Raw genomic sequence first — 26846 nt, forward strand, 5'->3', positions numbered from 1 at the left:
TTTACTGAACAGTATGATCTGCCATGTGATATTGCGACATATAGTTGCAACAGACCCTTGAATGTGTATATAAAGAGAAAACTGAGCAATTAAATCTCGTTCCTATCTTGGAATCATTCTTATTTCTTGTGTTCCTGTTGTAATATCAAGTCTTCAGATCTGTTTGTTATACTTAGATATTACTTGAGGAAAAACATTTGTTTCAACTGTTCAGTGGAAATAGAAAGTGCTGATTGTGAACAACACAATTTTTGACAACACCATGATTCTTGGCGATACATTTCTGGTTCTGGACTTCATATGGAACTTTTCATTCTTTTGGACTTTAATACAACTCTTTCCGGATTAGTACGGATTCACTTCATAATACTGTAAGTTCCTCTCACACTTTCATTTATAACTTTGACAATTATATTATTTGTTAAGTTTTACAAAACCTGTTGGTTTTGCTTCTTTCTGTTAATTAGTTTATGACCATGGAATTTACATTCCATTTCATCACAGAAAGGTTAATGAGAGGTCAGCCACAATTGGATAAAATTTAAACTTAAGGTCTGAATGGTGAAATTACCATCTGGTATGAAACAACATACAGCCTGCTTGAGATGTGGCAGACATAAATTTGGTTTTATTCATGATGACACCACCCACACAAATATTCCAAACCAGGGTGCTTAAGTCATGGGTTTTGTTTCATTATCAAACCTGTCTGAGATCTTTATGCTATAAACATATGTACCAAGTATGATCAAAATTGGATCAGAAATACCACCTCCAGAGTTGTAACAAGGTTAACCAATCAGATGCAAAATCACCTCATGTATGGATTTCATCATTATTGAACTCATCCAAGATCATGAAGATACAAGATTTCAAAGGCAATTTTCACAATATTATTTTGTAGTTTTAGGATTGAAATTCGTTATTTTTGCCAAGTAAATAGACATTAAATTTCCACTCATTTTTGTACAAGGTTTATTGACAACGTTGAATAATTTCAACCTTTTGTAAGGCAAGAATCAACACTGACAGAAATCCATCATAGACTTGATATCTTATCTATCACTGTATGCTTCTCAGTATAATCTCTGTATTTAACTTTCAAAACTTGTCACAAAATACTTTAACATTGTTGATCATAATGCATAAGTACACAAAAAAGATAAGAAAGGACTTTTTCACATATCAACAAATAAGCTTTATACCAACAGTAATATTATTCAATTGTTTCAAATGAATACATGAACTGATGTTTAAGATATATATTTAAATCTTTTTTTACACAAAACTTTAACATTATTTACAAAAAATGAAACACATTTTCTACTGATGCAGACAAGATAGGCAAGTCACTAACTCCTAGCATAACACTGTATAAACTTTAGACTGATAGTATTATATGTTGTTGTTGTTGTTGTTGGGTTTAACGCCATTTTTCAGCACGCGATTGGCTATACATGGCGGCCAGTATTAATGGTGGAGGAAGAACCTGGGAAAACCCGGGAAAGAACCACCGACCCACGAGAAGCTACTGGCAAACTTTCTCACATACCCACATTAGCCGAATCCGAGACTCGAACCCACGCAGACAGCGGTGAGATGGCAGTGATCCGTAACGAAGAACGCTTTAGACCACTCGGCCACTCGGGGCCCCGATAGTATTATATGAAAGCATATCATTATATAGACTTTAGACTGATAGTAATATTATATGAAAGCATATCATTTAATAGACTTTAGACTGATAGTAATGTTATATGAAAGCATATTATATAGACTTTAGACTGATAGGAATATTATATGAAAGCATATCATTTAATAGACTTTAGACTGATAGTAATGCTATATGAAAGCATATTATATAGACTTTAGACTGATAGTAATATTATATGAAAGCATATCATTTAATAGACTTTAGACTGATAGTAATGTTATATGAAAGCATATTATATAGACTTTAGACTGATAGTAATATTATATGAAAGCATATCATTTAATAGACTTTAGACTGATAGTAATATTATATGAAAGCATATCATTATATTAACTTTAGACTGTTAGTAACATTATATGAAAGCATATCATTTAATAGACTTTAGACTGATAGTAATATTATATAAAAGCATATCATTCAATAGACTTTAGACTGAGAGTAATATTATATGAAAGCATATCATTTAATAGACTTTAGACTGATAGTAATATTGTTCAGTTGTATCAATGTAGAAGAATTATGACTTTCAAAAACATTAATGAAAAACTTTAACATTGTTTATGAATGATTTATTCTTAAGCAAAAAAGAAATCCTTGCACATCAGTGTATAACATTTAGACTCATGGTACCATTATCCAAAAGTTTCACTTGAATTCAGCCACTGATGAAGGAGACAAATTAAATTCAAAAACATTAATGGAAAATTAATAATGGAGAAACTAATTTTAAATTCTGTAATACCTACATACATACCTGTCACTACTGCAAACTTTATGCTTCCCAGGATGGACTTGCCCTTGTCTGATTAATAAAGATTTTCATCCTCCCAAAGAATATTCTGGAAGGTTCAAGACTAGCCTTGGAGAACAAAGAACCAGTCTGCTCTCCACATCATATGCCAATGTGAAGTAATCATCTTGTTAAGGACAGAAACTACTTGCGGGACATTAAAGCAGGTTGGGAGGAGGGAATCTGAATAGTTATATGGTCATAATATGTTACTGTGTACCTGCATTAGCAGGTTCAGTGGGAGGCCAATGACTTAAAAAACTGCTTTAACAAGAAATACTCACCCTTACTGTAGGAGTAAATTCATATCCAGTTTATCCATGTGAAAAACATTTTGTGCAAACTGTTAGCCTTGTAGAAATAATGCCTTCACAATGGTGTATTAAAAGAATGAAGGAAGAAGTAGAAGAAGGCAGTGAGTGACTTCATAACACATTTGAATCACAAATGAATTAGAAATGCCCATGAAGCAACCTAATGAATGAAAGGTCCCTCTCAATTAGGGACTGATAAACTCTCTTGATCATCAGGATCACCTAGAAATTGTGGAGGCCAAAATATCAGCAAAGCCCATGAAGGGAAAGAAAATATGCTTCCTACCTTTTCTTCTCCCTTAAAAAGGAGCAAAAAAAAAACTGAAAAGCTCTGAGCATAAAAGCTGATCTTGATCACTCCCAGTACAGACAAGTCTAACACTGGGGATCTATATAGAGAGTGGGGCAAATGAAGAAAGTTGGTTTTTCAGTTAAAAAAAAGGAGAAAAAAAACAACTCATAACTGCCAATGAACCATAGACACCCCTGATCTATAGACAGGCATGAAGTTTGTTCATTCTGCTTGTGGATGCTTAGAAGTGCAAGAAAACAGCCTTAAGTGTCAGGTTCTTGAAAGAAGCTTCATTCAATGGTTCATGGGTGTTTTTGTTAAAGACCACGAGATGGACAAGAGATGCCATATTGACATTAGTGAGCACAACACAAATCTCTGCAGCTCAAAATACCTGATACAGTTGGAGATGTGAGAATTTAAACCAACAGCCTGCCCTTTTGAAAATTTGAGTGTTTTGGATAGAGCTGCATCAAAGCCCTTAATAGCAGAAACTGAGCATCTTCTCTCTTCAAAAAGGAAATGAAGGAAATGAGCCACATCATTCATAGAGGGACAGCTAAAATTAATGCATTTCCCACTGCACCCATCGCAATAGATTATCCATTTGACCTCATAACTCTTGGATGCAAAGCATCTCTTGGTCTGAATCATGCACTTGGCAACTTCGCTTGAAAACTTGTTCAGGCAGACAGAGTGCAAATCTTGAAGGTGAAGAATCATTAAACTATTGTGCAGGAAAGCTTCTTGTTAAGCCTTGTCACCAGCAAGTCCACCAAGGGTCTCCCCCCACCAAGTCTAAACAGGGACTCTGCTATATATTGGTGCAGAGTCTATTCTGTGAGGACAAACTTGCTTCTCCTTGACAAACTGTCCACCAAAATATTCTTCTTACTAGGAATATGACAAACTTGGAGATTAATCCCTTTCAAGGTTTCTCAGTGAAGGATGTTCCAAAACTCCACACCAAGAGAAGGGGCATGTATGCCACCTTGTCACCTGAAATTTGCTACCACCAACATGGTTTTGGAGGAGACCATCACACAGCAACTCCTTATTTGGTAAACACAACCCTATAGGACTAAAAATACCACCCTCATTTCCAATTTTGGACACCTTTGGAAAATGATGGACGAGGGATGCACCAAACAAGAGTTTGGGATTCCCTATGGCTGCCACCTCCATTTTTAGGAAAGGGAGAAGGGCCCACAAACTTCTTTCATGAGCCTAGCAGAGCTGGGTACCATGAATAATTTTGTACCATTGTATACTACAGTGTTTCTGAATGTACTATGATACAAACCACAACAATTACCTGTAAATTAGCTACCAAAATAATTATATTTGAGGGGAAAAAATGAATTATCTTGAGATAAAAGAAAAGATAATATTTCTTCTGAAGATAAAATCAAGGACCCCCTCTGAAAATTAAATGGTCAACACAACAGAGCAGAGGAATTTGTTATATGTATGTTAACCGTTGTATAAGTCACAATTTATAATAACATCCGAAAACCTATTCTAAAAATCGAAAGTGTTGACACTAGAGCCAACACTTTTTTACTAGCTACACTAATTTAATAGAGGAAAACATAAAACATATTTATTCATCAAATGAGAAAAATATTTAGTGTACTTAAGCATATTACATAAAGTTCAGACTTGAAAATCATATGATGATTCGCAGTCTTACAAAGGAATGCATGTACTTAACACAGCCATAAACACTAGTAAATAACTAAATATGTTTTTTTGTTCTTTTTAATCTGAAATTTTTTTCAGAAAGTTTGATTTGGCTTGAATATGTTTCACAATATTCCATTTTGAGCACTGCATTGGTATACTTGACACATGTCAAACATGTCATTAAAGGATCATAATATAAATACATAGGTAAAACTAGATATGTTTGGTTCTGAATGGGACAAAGAATGAGTTTGATATGGCACTAGAATATGTCAAGGCCATCAGGCTGAGACATATGTTCCTACACCCTAACAAACAAGTTCTTTCCCTGACTCGAAAAACAAAACATTTACATGGCCTTGTATTTATTGCATATCCCATTTCTAGTCACAAATTCATTTCAAAATTTGTAATGTATTCTTTTAAAAATGTGAGTTAAGCATTTGGCATGTTATGAAATATATTGTACAACCTCTGAAAAATCCCAATGTGACATTGGTTAGTGAGGCTAGGCCTAGACAGATATTTCTGCAGTTGTGTCATCAGTCTGTCTACATTGTTGAGATGGTGATTTACTCTTTAGCTTTGAATGTTAATAGCTGTTGTATGGGATACATGAATTGATTTGAACTGCAGTCATGGGCAAGTAGTTTTTTCCTAAATGTCTCTAATGGAACATAGGATTTGGACAAGTAAGTGACACTTTCTTCGTACACCATACTTGCTGAATACACACACTCCAGATCTAACCAAATTTCAGGGTAAATTTCACAGAATAAAAGATCTTAAATACACTCAATTTTAAACAGAAAGCTCACTATTTTACAGTACTTTCAAACTCTCTATTTTTGGTTTTCATTACAAGAAATTATTGATAGAATGAACTTAAAAAGCACACATTTTAACAAATAGAAAATTTAGTCTCATTCTAAAAGGTGGACTCGATTTTTAATATTCATTTAGACATATTTTAACAAAATAATTCTAAACAATATTGCAATATTGCTGTTTCCTTCTCTTTACTTTCTCCTTGATGAGTCGCAATAATTAAAACTGTAAAAATACAGTTCCCCCTCTGTGTCCCAATAATGAAAAAGTCTCAACAATGTAACAAGATATAATTCTTCTATATCTGCACCACAATCAAAAGAGCTTCTGCTCACTGTGATATGTCTACCTTTGTGTTGCAAATACTTGTCAGTTTTATCTTCAGATTTACTGGACAGATTCCTATGTAATTTTAATAGACAACTATTTCAAACTGCTGAAATGGATGAGCCAAATTTGGTATTTTAGAAGATTATGAGACAAAGTTTTCTCCAAATGTGGGGCCTGAGAACTCACTGGCAAACATTCTGTCCACCTCAACTAATTCTGATTTCTCAGCCTACACATAATGAAATGTACATAAACTGTTAATTGCTACTTATGGTACTCTCCCATTATCCCCTGAGGCAAGCATATCCATTTTCACCTAATATGACTGCACTTTTATAATTACAAATGTGTCCTGGGATTTTTTTTATAATTTAAACCATTTAGCAATAACTCATTCCAGATATTTTGTAAGTGGACTATTATTTAATATTTCAAGTTCCAGGCTGTGTGTGCAATAACAGACTGAATGTCTGTATTAGACTCCAGATCAGCCATGAAAGATTAAATGGGTATGCAATAAAATTATATTTGTAATATTCACCATTAATTTGTGACATATACAACCAATTTGTAAAATGAAATTAAAGTAATTTCTTGAACTATTTTATCATGAATAATGAAAATATGATGATAACCATTTAAGTTTGAACAGGATTTCTCCGGAATTTCCATACATTCCTTACTGACGGAAACTACCAACAAACCAGTACAGTGAAAAAAAGTGCAGTAGGTATGTACCACCAGAAAGAAATAGTGTTAAACCACATCTCTGCTATTTGGTAAGCCCATCAAGGAACAGATGGCCAAGGGGAAGGTTTAAATTAGGGTTGCTTTTTGGTCTGGGTCTGCAACATTTTGAAGAACTTTGCTGATGGCCCTGCATGCAGGTGGAGTGATCAGAATGATCACACTTCCTGGCTGGTTTCAATGGACCATGAGCAGTTGCATAAGAGATATGTTGCCAGTCCTTTAGGTTTCAAGATGCTACAGAGGGAATGTGCTCTATTAAGAGGGTCGGTCTCTGTCTCCATAGAAGTAGCCTGAAGAAGGTTCTTACTGTACTCCAGTAAGATCTTAGAAATGTCCAGAGCAACATCCTTCAGCAGATCCACTGACAGCACCATGGACAAGGATAACACATGTTTAGAGGTTTTGGCAACTGTTTCCAGTGACCAATACTCACAGACCAGTGACTAGTGACCAATGATTGGTGAAGCTTGACCAATGACCAGTCAGGTAACTCTGATTAGCAGGAGGACCCCACGTCTGATTTTATTGCCCTAGATTAGAGCTATCTCTTTCCAGGTGGTTCAATCCACCTGTCACCATCACTGAGCTACAGACTCTGAGAGGGTGCTGTGCCTCTCTCATAGGGAGGAAGGTGTGATTTGTTTCCCTCCCTGTGGGAGAAGGCACAAAGCACTCTTTACCCACTTAATTCCTCCCCTGGAAGGGACCCTGGACCTGACACTAATACAATTTATCTAAGTCCTTATGAATTTGACCTATGTTAATTTCCCTAACAGTAGAACTAAAAGACAATCCCTTACAATTGTATGGATATGCTTATGAAAATTGTCAATTACATCCGAAATGGAACTTTCGTCGTCATTTGACAGTTTGTTGTGGCTCTGAAAGAATGTGGTGTAATTTCAAAGATCCTACTGACTTTGCGAATATGAGATGGCTGAGCAGAGTAAAAGTACTGGAATGATTTACCTCTTGCCTTCCATCCTCAAATCTGAGATTTTCTTGTTAAGAAACAATAGATTGAAAACTTTTTTGACAATGAGAGCCCTTCATGGCAGTGTGATTTGCATTTTCTGTGCGATCTCATGGCTCACCTGAATGAACTGAATGTGAAGCTCCAGGTAAAAATAATATGTTAACAGGTGCAGCATATTCAAGAATTCAGGTCAAAACTGAACCTTCTTCACCTCAACAGAATAATTTGACCCATTTTGCAAACCTGGCTAGATATCCATTTAAAAAAATGAGTGTGGTCTATTCAAGGTGAAGCAGCAGCTCTATGTAAACTAGATGAAAAATCTGTCTCAGAAATCTGAATCATGCTTTTCTGATTTCAAAAACTTCAAATTGACATGTTTTTGTGTGATCCATTTCATTTTGATATTGTAAATTCAACCAAAGAAATTGCTGCCCTTGTGTCTTTGGACAAATGCAGATTTGAAGATGATTTGCTTGCTCGTCACAGTCTGAAACACTTAAAAGTTTGGCAGAATTCTTCGGTCACAGTGATGTGGGAATCTATTCTGACTGACAATGATCTCCCATTTGGAAATCAGGCATTTTCAAATTTATGTTTGAATCAATGTGGGTGTGTGAACTGATATTCTCTATGATTCATCAAGTCAAAATACAGATCTAGTAGTGCTGATGTCAATTTCAAGGCACGGTAGTTATGTGCATTGAGTTCAGATATTCTGCCAATATTTCTGCAACTTGTCAAACCAAAGGCATGTCAAATTTTTTTTCAATCTGAACATTTGCGTCTGAAGCAGTTGTAATTGAGTAGTCAAAATGTACATACATGTTTTGAATAAACGTGTTCAAACAGTATTTTTTTAATTTTTCCTTGAGTAAGCTAATTTCTCAATTTTTGCATAATGTGGCAAATTTCACTTCTCATTTGCCACACCTGTGGCTACAATGAAAAATAGGTTGCCTACCTAGGAGGTAGAATAATTATTAAGGAACAATGGGGTCATTTTTACAGGAACAACGAGGTCATTTTTAGAGGAACAACAAGGTCATTATTAGAGGAACAACAAGGTCATTATTAGAGAACAACGAGGTCATTATTAGAGGAACAACAAGGTCATTATTAGAGGAACAACAAGGTTATTATTACAGAAACTACAGAGTAATATTCAGCGGTCAATTGACTGCATGATGACTTCATCATGTTTGAAACACCACAAAGCCACATACACATGTTGGTGGCTTTTTCATTTTATGGGGGGGGGGGCCATTTTATTTATATATCACTGCCCCATAATTGGAACAACCTTTAGTAGTGAGATTAACAATGATGATTAGCAATTACCAAAATTAACTGATCATAAATTGGATGAGAATTTTTTCTTTCCTTTGAGCAAAATTGTACACAGAATGTATTAAAGACAAATTGAAAAGATGTGTGTGTGTGTGTGTGTGTGTGTGATTTAGATTTTTAACATAGCATTAACAATTTTTCAGTCATATTACTATGATGTCTGCAGTGTGGCAGTTTATAGTGATGTCTAGCACTGGGGCATCATGCCGCAGACATGTAGCTTGATGTCCCACCCAGTCACATTATCCTGGCACCAGGCCAGCCAGTCCTAACACTAGCCACTTAATGCTGAGCGCCAAGCGAGGCAGCTGTTAGTACCATTTTTATAAGATTTTTGGTATGACTCGTTTGGGGATTGAACCCATGACCTCACACATCCAAGGCGGACACTCTAACCACTAGGCCACCGGAGCGGTTATGGAAAAGATTAACTGGCTTTTATTGTTCATAGTTCAATAATAATAAGATTAACACCTTTTTAACGAGCTGGCTACCTTTAAAACTGAGCTAAAATGATATACCACTGACACATCTGAAATGAATATTCACAGATTAAAGAAACTTTGAACATTTTTTCATATTAAAAAAAGATGCAATCATAAGACATTTTTTTTTCAAGAATGTGTCAGCTCTTGCCAATATTAAATTAAACTTTTGTTTATTCTGGCATAAAACTCTGCAATACAATAGTGTTATATAAAAACTCATACAGGATCTCTTCCCTAAAATGATTTTTTCTACATATTAGTTTTGCACTTCGAAAAAAGAAAATTTATTATTTCAAAAACAAAAAAATGTAAAAATGATTGGGAGCCATGCCACAATCGTGTTATATCTAAATTTGTGCTATAACGAATCATGCAATAACATGGTTACACTGTACTTAGATGGATTATAAACATTTTGTGCATGAGTATAGAAAAATTTCTGCAAAGTGTTTTGATTTAACCAATGCAAATTGCAGCACAGTAATAAAGATGATGATTATTGTGCATGGGCCTGTGACATTTGGAGGGGTCTGTATCCTCCAAGGCTAGAACTTTCCTGAATATTCTGTAATATTCTTCTATGGGAGTCCCTGGCCGATTCACACCAACAAATTACAAAAATGGTACTAACAGCTGCCTCGCTTGGCGCTCAGCATTAAGAGGTTAGTGTTAGGACTGGTCGGCCTGGTGTCAGGATGATGTGACTGGGTTTGACATCATGCTACATGTCTGCAGCATGATGCCCCAGTGCTAGACATCACTATAAACTGCCACACTGCAGACATCGTAGCGATATGACTGAAACATTGTTAAAGCTATGTTAAAAATCTAAGTCACACACACACATACACATTGTATGGGAGGATGAATTTTCATTATATGGAAAAGGGTAATTCTGTCCCAGAAAAAGTCAGCAATGCAATAGCAACAGGTAAGATATTAATTATATAAAAACTTTAATATTGTTTACTTTGATGCTAAAGCAGATTAGACAGGCAAGTCATCATGGACCAACTGTGATATTATCAAAGAGTTTTACTTGAATGTAGCAAATGTTATTGAAGTTTGTGACTTTCAAAAACTAAAATGCTAAACTTCAACATTGTTCACGATAATGCCAGAAAAGTGACTATTATATCTCACCATGCTTACACAGATTTGACCAAAACATGAGCACTCATGTAACGATTCAAACTGTATGCTACTGAAAGGAACATTCACATAACGTTTTCATACCTTGGCCACACTAATGGTCTGCTGCTCCATGGCTTCATGTATGCTAGCCTTGTCTTGTTCCCTGATGCTATTAAATTCATCAATACAACAAAGACCACCATCTGACAGCACCAGTGCACCTGCTTCAAGTTGCCACTCTCCACTATCCTGCAGTAAAAATAATGTTGATAGTTATATAGCTCTTGTAAAGTCAGGAGTTTCTCTGAATGTTAGAGAATCTCCTGATGCTAAACATCTTTTGTAATTATCCCAATGATAGTCCCATATTTAATGGTAAGAATGAATAGTGGGGAATCTTCTAATGTTAAAATTGTACGTAATTCTCCCAATGATAGTCCCATATTTAATGGTAAGAATGAATAATGAGGAATCTTCTAATGTTAAAACTGAATGTAATTCTCACATTATAAGTCCATATCTGATGGTAAGTCTGAATAGTGGAGAATTTTCAGATGTATTGTAATTTTCTGATGTTAACCCCATATTTGATGGTAAGCCTGAATAGTGGAGATTGGCTTCATGCTAAAATTGTATTGTAATTCTCACATAATAAAAGCTCCTGAACGTAAACCTGAGCTGCAATTCTCCCAGTGACAGACCCAGTTATATGCCCAGGCCCAGTGACAGTCCCAGGCCCAGTGATAGTCCCAGGCCCAGTGATAGTCCCAGGCCCAGTGACAGTCCCAGGCCCAGTGACAGGCCTATGTCTGATGGTATGCATATCCTCTATTCTCAACAAATGTTAACAAAGTATTATAGGAGAACGCTTTGCCAATGACTTCCACATCAACCTTTTTCAACAAACTTAAAAGATTGTCACTTAAACTTATCACTGAAATATAATGAATGTATAAGTACAGTGAAACCCTTATAATAAAAAAACACTATACCAGAATCCCCTCAGGATTGAAATTTTCCATATTGTTCCTTCTTTAATAGTACTTACTTTTCTTCATGTCAAATGAAATCAATCTACTCTGAAAACTGAAAGAAATTTTTGGTCCCAAATTTCAATTTTATAGTAATAGTAATAACCCACAGAATTGAAACTCACTTCAAACTATATTTTAGCTGTTGAATTCCATAAAACATTTCTATTTTTAGGGTGTATAATCACTTACTAAGTAGAACTCACACTGAAACATCCTGGATTAATACTGGACACTTACTTATTGGTGAGTCAATGACTTGCAAATGTCCCAAGGTCCCTTGAAGAAATGCTTGATATATGTACTGACACAGATCAAAACAAAAAACACTGGAGTTGCTAAGGATTGGTATTATCCAAAGTTAATGCAAGAACTGGAATCAATAAACAAATCAAAGTTGTTAAACATATATCTAAGATAAAACCTGAAACACTCAATCTCTTTGTCAAACAAGGCCCTTCAACTGGGAACATTATGAATTGTATAGAATTTTCAACATTAAGAATTACCATTCATAATTCTACTAACTTATAGTAATATTAAACTGTATTTCATTCTTTAAATGTATCTTGAAATGAGGAATGTATTTCTGTGTGGAAGAACTGTATTTATACACAAAAGAACTGTATTTATACATGTAAGAACTATATTTATACATATAAGAATATACATGTAAGGACTGTATTTATACATGTAAGAGCTGTATTTATACATATAAGAACTGTATATATACATGTAAGAACTGTATTTATTCATGTAAGAAGTGTATTTATTATGTAAGGACTATTTCTGTGTGCAAGAACTGTATTTATTCATTGTAAGAACTGTATTTATTCATGTAAGAACTGTATTTATACATATAAGAACTGTATTTATTCATGTAAGAACTGTATTTATTCATGTAAGAATTGTATTTATTTATGTAAGGACTGTATTTATTCATATAAGAACAGTATTTATACATATAAGAACTGTATGTATTCATGTAAGAACTGTATTTATTCATATAAGAACTATTTATTCATGTAATAACTGTATTTATTCATGTAAGAACTCTATTTATTCATGTAAGAACTGTATTTATTAATGTAATAATTGTATGTATTCATGTAAGAACTGTATTTATACATGTTAGAACTGTAGTTATACATGCAAGAACTGTATTTATTCATGTAAGAACTGTATTTATACATGCAAGAAGTGTATTTTACATGCAAGAATTGTATTTACACATGCAAGAACTGTATTTATACATGTATGAACTGTATTTATTCATGTAAGAACTGTATCTATACATGCAAGAACTGTATTTTTACATGCAAGAACTGCATTTATTCATGTAAGAACTGTATTTATACATACAAGAACTGTATTTATTCATGTAAGAACTGTATTTATTCATGTAAGGACTGTATTTATTCATATAAGAACTGTATTTTTACATGCAAGAACTGTATTTATACATGTAAGAACAGTATTTATTCATGTACGAATTGTATTTATACATGCAAGAACTGTATTTATTCATATAAGGACTGTATTTATTCATATAAGAACTGTATTTTTACATGCAAGAACTGTATTTAGACATGTAAGAACAGTATTTATTCATGTACGAACTGTATTTATACATGCAAGAACTGTATTTATTCATGTAAGGACTGTATTTATTCATAAAAGAACTGTATTTTTACATGCAAGAACTGTATTTATACATGTAAGAACAGTATTTATTCATGTATGAAATGTATTTATTCATGTACGAAATGTATTTATTCATGTAAGAACTGTATTTATTCATGTAATGACGAAGTTTTGGAAGAAATGTATGTTGTTTACATACAACTACAAGTACTTGCTACTATGCCTTACTTTTAGCAGTATTATTACTTAAAGGAATAAGGGGCCCCGAGTGGCCGAGTGGTCTAAAGCGCACTCCATCACGGATCACTGCGATCTCACCTCTGTCTGCGTAGGTTCGAGTCTCGGGCTCGGCCAATGTGGATATGTGAGAAAGCTTGCCAGTAGCTTCTCGTGGGTCAGTGGTTCTTTCCGGGCGTTTTCCCAGGTTCTTCCTCCACCATTAATACTGGCTGCCATGTATAGCCTATCTTGTACTGAAAAATGGCATCAAACCCTATAACAACAACTTACAGGAATAAAGGGAAATTGAAAAAAAATTCAAAATATCAAGCACAATCCATACTTTGATGGCTGTAACAGTCAGCCCGGCACTGGTACTCCCTATTCCAGTGGTCAGAACTGATCTTGGTGTGATCTTGGCAGCATACTTCAAAAACTGGGATTTTCCTGTACCTGCAGTAAAAAAGATAACATTCACACACTTCCTTGTCATGCCCTCAACACTAAAGTCTGAGCTTTTTGGGTAAGTCACTGCAGGTGAGAATCTCCACTAAGAGACAAATGTCAATCGAGTATGCACATATGCCTTTCATGACCAGTAAAAATAGTCAAACCAGTCGATCAGCATTATTATTATCAATATTGTTTTCTGAGCACTAATCAACAAAATCATAATATATGCAAATATGCTGTTCTCACTTAAATTTATGTTCCAAACAAGATAACTGCATTCTGCTCACTTTAAGCAATCCTGTAAATTAAATCATCACTGACTTAAAATAATCATCAATCTTAGATTGCTTGTGAATCATGACAAAACAGTAATTTCACTACTGACTTACAGCATACATGCCTGTAAAACTGAAGACTGAATCTTTTGTACGCCAACCTGTAGAAGCTTTCAAGATGGTAGAAGACTTGACTTCCCTAATCATCTCAGTTTGCATCAACCAATCGTGATTGTCAGAGGTTGTACTTGCAGATGTATCCACAACATGAGTCCAGAGTCCAAGATGCAACCACATATTGTGCAGATAATGAAAGCTGGTCCAATGGTCAAAGGTTCGACCTCTATTTGGACCAGAGAATCAATGTAATGGGAGCGCACGAAAATGACCTAGGACTAAACATGCACTGCCACAATGGGCCAAACCCATAAGGTGAAGAGATTCTTTAGTAGATGGATTGCTCCATATAGGCAAGGAATCTACCACTGCATTATTTCAGTTCTCTCTCTGGGAGAAAACAATTTTTCCTAGTAAAATATGTTTCTTTGTGAATACTTACCCAATCATATTACCTTAGGAGAACTATTACAACCTTGCAAATCCAGCCCTCACCGATACTACTTTTAGCTAAAGGGAGCTAAAAGTTGTCTGCCGACGTATTTGGTGGTTAGGCAGAGTGATCTCCCCTAGGTATAAGGATTGTCGGCAAAGTGTCTGTTACTAATGGAGTGGAAGGCACTCTCTCAATGGATGTAACTGTGGGGAGACCAGGAGGGTGTATTATGTGTATTATGACTGGGCAAGTATTCTTGAAGAAACATATTTTACTAGCAAAAAATGATTTCTTCTTTAAATACGCTACCTAATCATAATACCATAGGAGAATAGGTAACAGGTGGAGGGAGGTACAACCCCTTACCCTGGAGATACCATCTCCAGTTCCCTAAGGTATGTGAGATAGCTTCTAGGTTACCCAACTGGAGGGGTCCATCTGTCAGGATGCAGCTTCAAATAGGGAAAAATTACCCCCTAAAAATCCAACAGAAGACATGAAGCCATGTCTTAAGAAGCTGTCAATCAACCTGGAAGGGTGACCAGTTGAGCTGTGGATGTAAGTCCTACCAGATCAAATTATGCCCTTTGGGATGACAATCCTGGAGATAAAGGCAAGAGGATGTGGACTCCATCCCACAGCCTGAATGATGTTGGTTAGCAAACAGTTCCAGTCGACTGCTAGGCTGGTGACAACCGCTCTATCTTTGTGACCTGAAATGTGTAATAAATTCATTTGAGCTGGGGTTATTTCTCCATATGTAGAATTAATAACCCACTGAATCCAGGATGAGATAATCTGTTTTGATATATCCTCCTGTCCTTTTTTTTTGAAGTAGAAAGAGGCATGATCTCTCATAGGTTCTGTTCTATTAAGGTATCACTTGAAAGCACAAACTGTGTCTTATAGGTGGCCTTCAGACAATGTGTCCAGACTAGATGGAGGTTCCATGACAAAAGTCTGGCTACCCGCTGAAGGAAGCCAGTTCTTGGCAATGAAAAAGAATGCCGTCTTGAGTATGATTGACCTGTTGTGTAGGAAATGCATGAAATTTGGGTCTTCTGATAGGACATTTATTTTGCTAATTCTGCCTGCAGTTGCAAACGTCATGAGGAAGCAGGTCTTGTATTAAAGGTGTGCCAGAGATGTCCGTGAAAATGGTTCAAATATGTCTTGTCAAGCCAGTTAATACCCAAGATAGGTTCCGACTTAGACATAAGGCTTACGTTTATGGTCATGTATACTCAAAGTTGGAGAGTAGGTTGGACAAGTCCTTGTTTTGTCCAATATCCTGTTTTCATGATGATGAAAGGTGCCAGCAATCATGGAGCAGTAACCTTTTATTTTACTCAGAGCAAACATTCTCTTTACCAAGAGCCATAGGAAGTTAGTTAATTGTGGTATAGAGTTCCCATTATGCATCCAAGCCATTTCTGGGGCCCCGAGTGGCCAAGTGGTCTAAAGCGCTCACCGTTCTGGATCACTGCCATCTCAGCTGTCAGTGTGGGTTCGAGTCCAAGGCTCATCCTTACTGTTTGAGATAAGTCACCACTGCAGAGTTGTCAGACAGAATGAAAACTCTCTTGCCATGCAAATATTTCTGCCACCAGCAAAAGGCTTTTACAATGGCTATCATCTTCAGAATTTATTGACATGAAGATGTCATTGCTTGGGAAAGCATGCACTGCTGGCTTCCCGAAAGGATGGTAGTAGGTGGGCTACCCAGCCTTCTGTACTTGCATCCATACAGACCTTCACCATGGCCAGTTGTACTTGTAGATGTATACCCAACATAAGCCAAGTTTGGTTGCCTCAATACGGTGCTTCAATTGTGTGCAGATGGTGAGAGGATGGTTCAGTGGGCAAACTTTAGGTTTCCATTCAGGCAAAAGAATCATTTACAATGGATGCATAGAGAGGCAACCTATGACCATGTATACTTAGTATAAACAAAACAAGTGTCATGGTAGACCTCCATGCTCTGAAGTTGCATACATAGCATTTAAATGTCATTCTGCTGAGATTACACAAGAGGAGAAAGCAAAGCATAAATTAGTCATTCATCAGTGTTGTCACATTTGAAACTTACTATGTTTTGAACTTATGCATTTTTTTAAGTATTTAGTTTATCATTTTACTGAAAAGAAGAGAAAAACAACGCATAAATTAGCAATGCAGTTCATAACTCAATAAAACCAGCTCCAGTAAAAACGGAGCATGCGAAAAATGTCAAAGTCAAACATATGCATATAAAATGCCTAAAACTTGTGCGGTCAAAAACTTAATCAAACCCAGTAAAAGGTCACATTGAGCCTCCTATGTTTTAAGAGTGTGCTAATAACAGAGATTCATATCTTCAATTTCACAATTACAGCATAAACAAGAAAACAACACCAAACATGGGGCCCCGAGTAACTGAGTGGTCTAAAGCACTCTCCGTTATGGATCACTGCCATCTCACCTCTGTCTGCATGGGTTCAAGTCTAGGATTCAGCCAATGTGGGCATGTGAGAAAGCTTGCCAGTTGCTTCTCGTGGGTCGGTGGTTCTTCCCAGGGTTTCCCGGGTTCTTCCTCCACCATTAATACTGGCTGCCATGCATAGCCTATCCTGTGCTGAAAAATGGCATTAAACCCCACAACAACAACAACACCAAACATAATTTAACCCAGGTCAGTAAAGCATAAAATATGCTCATAAAAATGCATTCAAAGGATTCATGAATTGTTATATAATACTATGCAAAAAGCATGCCAAAAATTGATGTGCTCATGAGCTAATGCAACAACATAACCTAAGCAAGTAAAATGTGAAAAACAGAGATGCATAAACAATCCAGTTTGATGATTCTAGCAAAACCAGAGCTTAAGAAGTAACTCATCAACTTTTATGGAATTAAAACAGTATATGCAAAACCCTTGTTGGTCATGAGCTAAATATAAAAACTTAAGCCAAAAAAATGTGAAATGCAGGTCACAGTGACCTTCCTCTGTGGTAAGAGTTTTGTACCTGCAAATGCATTAATAAGTGCACATACCCCTCACTGGTCAACTTCAAAAAAGATTTCTTTTGAATGTACAGGTACTCTCTGAGATACATAAACTGCAACATATAAACTCACAAATATGTAAACGAACCGTAAACATGGACACAAGCTGTTTTTTTATCTTCGAATAGATTGCACTGGCAGTATATAGTTCCGCTTCTCCTCTTGTGTAGATATGTAAATCATTTCTGTTAAAGTGTTTCATAGTCTTAAGGATTTTTATTGTGCTCTGTTAAAGTTACCCTTCACCATGATGTCAAAATTACCCATATGTAGCCTTGTAAAAACCAACATACAAAGACAGAGATCCCAGGAACGTAACCCTTACGGTACTTGTGGAGGACAGGTAGATATCTCAACCCTGGTGGGAGGAAACTGGCAGCTAAAATTCACTTAGAACATCACAATTTTCTTGGAACTTGCTACAATCCTTGCCTTGTGGCACTTTACATCCTATTAAACTCAATATTAAAAAATCTTAATATCTTTTATTAACAAAGACAATGTGAAGAACAACTTATACAAAGGCACTAACTCAGTAACGTGTAACAAAATATCAATAACTGCTATTGTAAAGCTGGAAAATGTAATTAAAAGTTTGACAAAGCAAAATATTACATTCAACTGAAAAGTTTGTAAAGCACGCGCAGACTTTATATACCAAGAGTATGGTTAAACAACATAATTCTTGGAAATTCTTTTTCCATTTCACAAGGTGACGGCAATCATATCTCCCCATGAGACATACTCAAATTGGCATGTGATATCCAATAAATGTGTGTCCTTTCCAGCTTTTATTCACAAGAATCTGAATACTCCTTTATATTCTTCTGTGTTGATTATTAACACTTTTCCAGAATCTTATTTTCCCTTTCGTCTTAAACATGCATCGCTTTCTGGACACCATTTAAACAATATTAATCAACAGTTTGATCATGCAGACGATTCGCATGAACAAATAGGTGCAGTTTGAAGCGTCTGGGGTGCTGCTGTAAGGTTAGTCTGGTTCCCTGAATAGTTTCACTAATTCTAATATGAAACCCGGATCCAAATCAAACACGGTTTTTGGGCAATGATCATTTCTCCGTAGTTTTTGATTGCATGCCGTAAGTCCGTATTTTAAGGTTAATTTTCGTAAGACTTACGGCAAAATCATAACAGTTGGCAGGTCTGCTAACTCTTCTAACATGTGCATACATGTTATGGGAAGATGACTTCTGACATTGTCAGCAAGCACTTTTTATGAGTTGTGAACTTGAGAAAGATTTATCCAAATAATATTTTTAAAGCACATAATGTGGATATTACATCAAATATGAGACATATACAAATTCTTAATCACCCATTTTGTTTTACCTGGATCTCCTACAAGAAGCATGTGTATCTCTCCTCGAACACAGGTACCAGACTCATCAACTCTCTGCAATAAAAATGTTAATGGCATCATCCTAGTCTTGAAACAAATGAATATTACTTCTTTGCTATTTTAATGAAATGTTGTAAAGTTGGTCAATAAAAGAGGAATACCATATTTGTGTAGCAAGAAGAAGACAATCCATCCTTGACATCTAAAATTTCTGACACAAACAAAACAATTTGTGCTCCATTGTAGTGGATTTTCCTAACCTGTTCAAGAGACTCTATTGTTCATAAATAATAAATGCACCTAAAAATATGTATTTATATAAGTTTTCCCTTAAGTCTAGTAGTATCTGATACTATTGTAATAAGCACTCAACACCACTGCCACTAAGTATGTGCCTAGTAATTTATTAACATGCCCTTTTGCAAAATGTACCATCTCGGCAGCACTTCCATTGTCAAATCTTCAGTTTTTTAGAAGCCGTATTTTTTGGCAAGTTGTCAAGTTCTTAAATTTTGGAGGTAAGTAAATCTTGCTTGTAGTCTACAATCCTTGATGCCTAAATAGAAGTTTTGAAAATGACCAGAACTTATCCAGTTTGCTGTACTAAGTTCCACTCCATCCACCATTATTAACTTAACTATCATTTCAGCTGAGATAGGAGAAAATTAGTAATGTGCATACATATAGGATACAAAATCTCACCCTCAGGGCAGAATTTATTACCAGGAATTCACCAAAGCCTCACTCTAGCCTTTAATTTCTAATCCCAGGGGAGGGATCTCTCTGTGTCACACAATGCATAATTAATTCCAGTTCTTCTTACTGGTCATAGCATTACCTGAACCCCTCTAGCTAGGACCATTGCCACAGCCAGTTTGACTACATACAATCCATACACTTGAGGGCAGAGACTAGCCAGGATGTGGTTGCGGGCAGTCAGAGGTTGGTACTTGTGCTTCTTCCAAAACTGACTTATCTCATCTTTCTGGAAATAAATAAAACTAACCTAATAAGTATGTATGGATTTAAATCCATTTAGCTAAATTTCTGTTTTGGGTTCAGTATCAAATTCTCATTGATGTCATATATATTCCAGGAATAACATTATTATACATGTGGTAACAAGAGGACCAAGTGGCCCTGAGATTCCTCATCAGGCAGACATAACTCTGTAGTTGACCACTTCACTAAGCAGGCATATGTAAGAACACAACCTATGTTAAGTATCTCCCAAATGTTACATCATAATGATTTTACCTACTTGACTAAAGTCTGATAAAAATTTGTTCCAAAGGAAAAGGCATAATTAATATGCATAATCTCTCATTTAAGTCATCCAAGATCTTTAAGAGTTAAGTTTACTGACGAAGCTTCAATTTCTGGTCTACAAAGTCCAATGTCTTTCATGCTATTTTAAATTTTGATTTACAAATTATTTTTTGGAGGTTATACATGTGTTTCTTACTCTTGGTAATTAAATATGAAAGAGTTTCAGGAGAAATGCATGTTGGGGTATTTTTTTAAATAAATTAAAGCTTGAAATACGAACGACAAATTCCAAATAATTTGCAAATAATGGTACTGAAAATATGAAATGCCATACAAAATAATGCACAATGCATTTGATAACATATTAATGAAAAATGTTTTAGGCACCTCAACATGGCCATACTATCAACTGTCAACCACTTTTTCACAAAACATATAAACCAGTTAAAAACACCTGGTTGTCAGGCTGTCCAAGACTCACTCCTCAAGGACAGCTCAAAATGGATTTTTTATTTGAAGAATGTTTCAATATGGCATTACCAATACAAATTCTAATGGAGTGTCAGAATGACATACAAATTCACAAAAGTTCTCTGACCTGCTCATTTGGTAAAATGTACACGTTACAAAAAGTTTATGGCATTGAAAAAAGATGGTCTAAAAACTGTGAGTTGTTGGGAACATTTTATTCAGAAAGCAGCATGAGGGGGTTCCTTACTAGCAATAATGCTATTTACTACAACAATGTACATCTGCTAAGCTTACTGGTTGTCAGGAAAGCTGGAAGCAAAACAACAAAAATAGGTCTTTTTCATGTTTGCTAGAGTGACTTAAAGTTAAGGCAGCATTAGTAGTATGGTCTTGTCATTGAAAACATACATCAAATGGGAAATAGGCCTCATGTTATCAAGTTCAGCATGGTCTTGTCATTGAAAACATACATCATATGCTTGAGAAACAGGCATGTTATCAAGCTCAGCATGGTCCTGTCATTGAAAACATACATCATAGGCTAGGAAATAGGCCTCGTGTTATCAAGCTCAGCATAGTCCTGTCATTGAAAACATACATCATATGCTTGAGAAATAGACCTCATGTTATAAAGCTCTGCATGGTCTTGTCATTGAAAACATACATAAAATGCTGGGAAATAGGCTTCATGTTATCAAGCTCAGCATGGTCCTGTCATTGAAAACATACTTCATATGCTGGGAAATAGGCCTTGTGTTATCAAGCTCAGCATGGTCCTGTCATTGAAAACATATATCATATGCTGGGAAATAGACCTCCTGTTATCAAGCTCAGCATGGTCTTATCATTGAAAACATACATCATATGCTTGAGAAATAGGCCTTGTTATCAAGCTCAGCATGGTCCTGTCATTGAAAACATGCATCATATGCTGGGAAATAGGCCTCATGTTATCCAGCTCTGCATGGTCTTGTCACTGAAAACATGCATCATATGCTTGAGAAATAGGCCTTGTTATCAAGCTCAGCATATTCTGTCATTCCTGAACTTTCTTTCATTTTGACAAACAATACACAGCTTAAGATAAATTACTGCAAGTTGTTTCATGAACACCTTTCTAGCACACTGATCACTGCTGTACTTATTTGCCAGTATGACTGTTTGCATGGATTCAAACAACTGCCCATGTTCTATTACTAGTATCTGCATGGAGGTTAATAAAGTAAAAACTGGTGTTTAGGATTGATGTTGTTGTTGTTGTTGTGGGGTTTAATGCCATTTTTCAGCACACGATAGGCTATACACGGCGGCCAGTATTAATGGTGGAGGAAGAACCCGGGAAAACACCGGAAAGAACCACCGACCCACGAGAAGCTACTGGCAAGCTTTCTCACATATCCACATTGGCTGAATCCTAGACTCAAACCGCCGCAGACAGAGGTGTTTAGGATTGAAATAGTGTCATTAATGTTTCTGAAGGTGAAGCCACCAACACTGTAAAAGTTTTTAATTAAATCTCAGTAATACTAACCAGATGCATTTATTGCAGTAATTATGCTGACTGACATGACACCATCTGCCATTAAGCACATGACCTAATGCAGCACCAGTGCTTGTGCTCGCATTGGCCTTACAACATGTGGCACAGTTTCAGCATATAGGACAGCATTAAACAGGGGTCTGAAGGCAATGCAGAAGTTACTAAAGATGCAAGAACTTGCTAGATCTATAGGGTTGAGATGATTCATCCCCATTCCACACCCAGACTTATTCTGGATGAGATTTTCCTTGCATGAGGAAACTGGACTCTTTCTTCTCTTTTAAAGATAACATCATAATATCTTCCAAGTTTAAGTGAGACATGAAGTTAGTAATAAGATGTTTTTTTAAGCATTCATGCAGTATAAAACAAAGGGCATGGTGGCTAAAGTGAGTCCTGTATCAGATCAAATGGAGCAGCCTTATATCGCCAAAAAAGTAGAATAAAAGTCACTGACTTTATCTTGGCATGGTTGACAATGGCATATAGATAAATGCTAAGTCTATGTTTGTCTTAACAATGACAGACCTTCAAGAGATGGAAAGACCATCAAGTTCATACGTGTATCAATAATGTATTGTATCAGAGGCTGTGTATTGTGAAACATATCAATGTACTCAGATGTATCTTTTACCCCCAATTAGCACCCACTTTTGTGTGTTAGCACCCACTTTTCTTTAATTACAAGGTTGCTGCAAACTTCAATAGCACCAAACCTGTTAAAGCTAAAGTACATCTCAATAGGAAAACAACTTGATCCATCCTGTCACATTAATGTTTAGAATTTAAGTATTACTACCTCCTGAATCCAGCCCTCTCAAAAACAAAAATTTGCCTTTTCTGACTAAAATATATAGACAAAAGGCAATAACTCTTGCCCATTACCTCCAATTGCTACCTTTTAACTTTTAGCTGAGCAGAACATGATATAACAGGATACTCGCATTGGAAGGATATTAAAGTAATGTGATTGGGTAAGTATTCATGGAGAAACATAATTTACTGGAAAATTTCCTTTCTCCTTTGAATATGTTGTTCTGTCACAATAACATTAGGAGAATAGGTAACAGTAATCGTTCTGCATCCAAAGCATACCCCGGGTAACCTCTGAGAGAAGAATATCATATTCCCCATACTCTCCTAAATTGCAAGCAACACAATCAGGGGTGACATGCTTTACATCTGGAAAGAAGAAATAGAATCTTCTTACTAAATAAATTTTCAGGGCAAATCCAGCAATAGCTGTGCAGGGTGCTCATCTGGAGGTTGTGCTGTGCAGCTGAGGTTGGGCATTCCAGATCCAGAGTGTGTCACTGTAGAGCCAAGTCTCATAGATAAAAGCTCAAGAAGGTTGACTCTGCATGCCAACCAAGTCGCAGGCAAGGCTTGCAGGAATTACTATTATTGCATGAGCAGAGACCTTCTTGAGGGACTCTGTTCTGGCAATAAGTCAGCGTATGTTGTATGAATTACCCACTTTAGCCATGATGGCTTGAGGGGTTATGTCCTCCTCCCCAATTTTAACTGGAAAGGGCATCTTCGAGCTCCACAAATTAGTTCAGTCCACCTCAGATAAAGTCTGAGTGCATGTACCAGGTCCTGTTTGAAAGCCTCTTGGGATGTGTCAATACAGGAGAGAGGACATATACTGACTTTTTGATTGCTCACTGATGGATACCAGCTTGTGGTGACAAAACCTGGTTGCATCATAAGGACTGACAAGCCATCTGATTGAAACTGAAGTTAGGCTGGGTCAAAAGAAAAGGCATGAAAGGGGCTTCAATGAGATCCTGGGTAAAGGCTCAAACTTGTTTAAATTCAGCCAAGTCATAACACAAGAAAGATTCAACTTTAGGAAACCAAGTGAGTGATTTAGGGCTATGTAAATCAAAGTTGGACAACTTTAGGAAACCAAGTGAGTGATTTAGGCCTATGTAAGTCAAAGTTGTACAACAAGTCAAAAAAAATCTTTGCTATGACCTAGATCCACGCTGCCAAGATGACGGAATGTGTTTGATATCATAGAATGGAAGCCTTTAATAGTAATCACAGCCAACTTTTTCTCCTTAAAAAGCCGAATAAAAAATTTAGTTGCATGCAGGACAGAGGCTTTCCAAGGGACAATGTTTTTAACTTTGCGCCAGTCCCTGAAAAAGCACCACTTACCTTTATTGGCCTTTAAACAGGATGCAATCTAGCTTGTGCAATTCATTCCACAAATGAAGGGTTGAACTGTTTCTACTGCAAGGCTCTCCGAACTAGAGCCAAGCGTGAAGGAGAAGATGGTCTAGGCAAGGATGGAACAAATGGGTCCAAGGTTGTTTGAGAAGTATTTGGCATGGCTGGGATATTCCTGAATAGATCTATCGCTAGATCAAGATCACTAATTTGTCCCAGCAGAGAGGGCAATCAGAATCATTTTGCACTTCTGGGCATCAATTTCTGTACAATCATTGAACTTAGACCACTGGGTGGTAGGCAAAAGCCCACAGACCCTCCCAACTGGGAGAAAGGGCATCGATGGACTAAGTCTCAGGATCCAGTACTGGGAAAAAAAGGTGGGTAGTTTGAAAATCCACCTGGTTGCATAAATATTGATCATCAAGCACCACCATATCTGGCAAATCTGATGAATGACCAATGGATGGAGGGACCAGATTTTGGGTGATTTGGTACTGCCCTGTCTGAGGAGATATGTAACTACCACAGAGTTCACTAGCATGAGCATGACCAATTTTAAAACCCCTTATTAAAAAGGTATCAGTGACAGCTGAGGCATTCCAAATAATGTCTATGTTGAGATACTAACAGTGGAAAGAGATTCTAAAAATAATGGACACAGAGCTGCCAGCAATTGATGTTGATGCCTTTTGGATCAGGAAGATACATCAAAAACATGAGCAAAGGTGTAACATTGCAAATGAAAAAAATGGCCCAGGTGGAAGATGTGTTAAACATATACCCATACCTTGTCATAGGCATACAAACTGACCAATTTCTATCCGTCATTTACTAGTCTGCCATTCCAGCAAGCAATCTTCGATAACTCCTCAAGATGAATAATCTCATAAAATCTTGTCAATATGGGTACCATAGGTATATATGCAAGATGCAACAACCTATTTGAACTCAATGCTTTGATGTAACCATGGCTAGTAAAATCTTAAATGTAGGTCAAAATGACCTTTTATTATTATAAGGGTCTGGTAGTAATGAAGATGTGAACAATCATCTATTTTGATGACTGGAATGAATAGTGCTTGAAAAAAAGACTTAAACAACAAAACTGAACTAAAGTTAGTCAAGCATGAAATATGGGTCACATTTACCTACTTTGAAATGAGAGTGTGGTACTGATCAAGTTGCATCCCCTAACCAAGTTTCATGACTCCAGAATTAACAGTATTTATAAAAAAAAAACTGAACTGAATGCAACAGCTTAATGAAGAATGTACAAGTAATGTGCATGCATGAACAAAATGTGTCCCTTCAATACCCTTCCTCTCTTGGTATATGTGCTATGAAACACACAGAAAACTTGCCTAGGATATAGGAATAATACATTTTAAATTATGAGTTTCAGTGAGACTGTATATATGTATATACTTTTTTTTGTGCCAACACTAAGGAAAATACAGTAGCTATTCTCTACTTCAAAACAAGTTAAAATAGAAGTATTTTCTAAATTTAGCTCAGATTTAACAAAGCAAACAAAGGTGCAATTTTCAAGCATTAGGTTGGGGATTTATTTGGTGTAATTTTATTTTATAAATTAGTTTGAAGCCCACAATCATGTGCCGAAAAATAGACCCTACTTGAAAAAGCTTCTCATGAGAAAGGTATCCAACAATCCCTGATGCAATAAAAATAAAAAAGCTGCAATAAAACTCAATCCTAAGAGTCCTAGGGGGATGAAGTGAAAATTGCTAAGAAACTGAAAGCACTTGGACACTGCCTTAGAACTACTCAACAAAGTTTATATTCAGCAAAGGCCAATGTTCCTCAAATAAATAATACCTAGTGACTTCAAAAAATTGCTCAATGTGTGGATCAAAAAGGCATCAAGATACGAAATATATCTCATAACACCAGTGTGCAGCAGAGCCTCCTCACTGACTTAAAATACCAAGCAAAAAAGAGAATTCCAGTGGCTGTACCGTGACATAAAAATTGCATTTCAATGAATAGGAATTCAAAGCGTAATGCATGAGATCACAATGCTTTTGTACAAGGACCAACAAATTACCAATAAGAGTCTGTCAAAGGGACTGCTGCTCAAATGACTGAAAAGAACCTCTAGAAACTCAGAGTAAGACCATTTCTTCCTT

The 26846-nt window shown here is 36.2% G+C and overlaps 1 protein-coding gene across 2 annotated transcripts in view; it reads right to left on the reverse strand.

Moving 5' to 3' along the window:
- Positions 1–26846, reverse strand: part of LOC149787822 (DNA helicase MCM9-like) — a 198334-nt gene that overhangs the window by 76202 nt on the left and 95286 nt on the right. For both annotated transcript variants that reach the window (XM_089974035.1, XM_089974037.1), the window contains 4 exons: positions 20077–20223; positions 19229–19292; positions 13890–13999; positions 10755–10901 (listed from right to left, as the gene is read on the reverse strand). In XM_089974035.1, the coding sequence (XP_089830161.1) occupies positions 10755–10901; positions 13890–13999; positions 19229–19292; positions 20077–20223 (468 nt within the window). The remainder of the gene's footprint in view (positions 1–10754; positions 10902–13889; positions 14000–19228; positions 19293–20076; positions 20224–26846) is intronic.

This window comes from Sinohyriopsis cumingii, chromosome 11 (genome assembly GCF_028554795.1).
Source record: "Sinohyriopsis cumingii isolate HCF-2022 chromosome 11, ASM2855479v2, whole genome shotgun sequence".
Classification (NCBI taxonomy): domain Eukaryota; kingdom Metazoa; phylum Mollusca; class Bivalvia; order Unionida; family Unionidae; genus Sinohyriopsis; species Sinohyriopsis cumingii.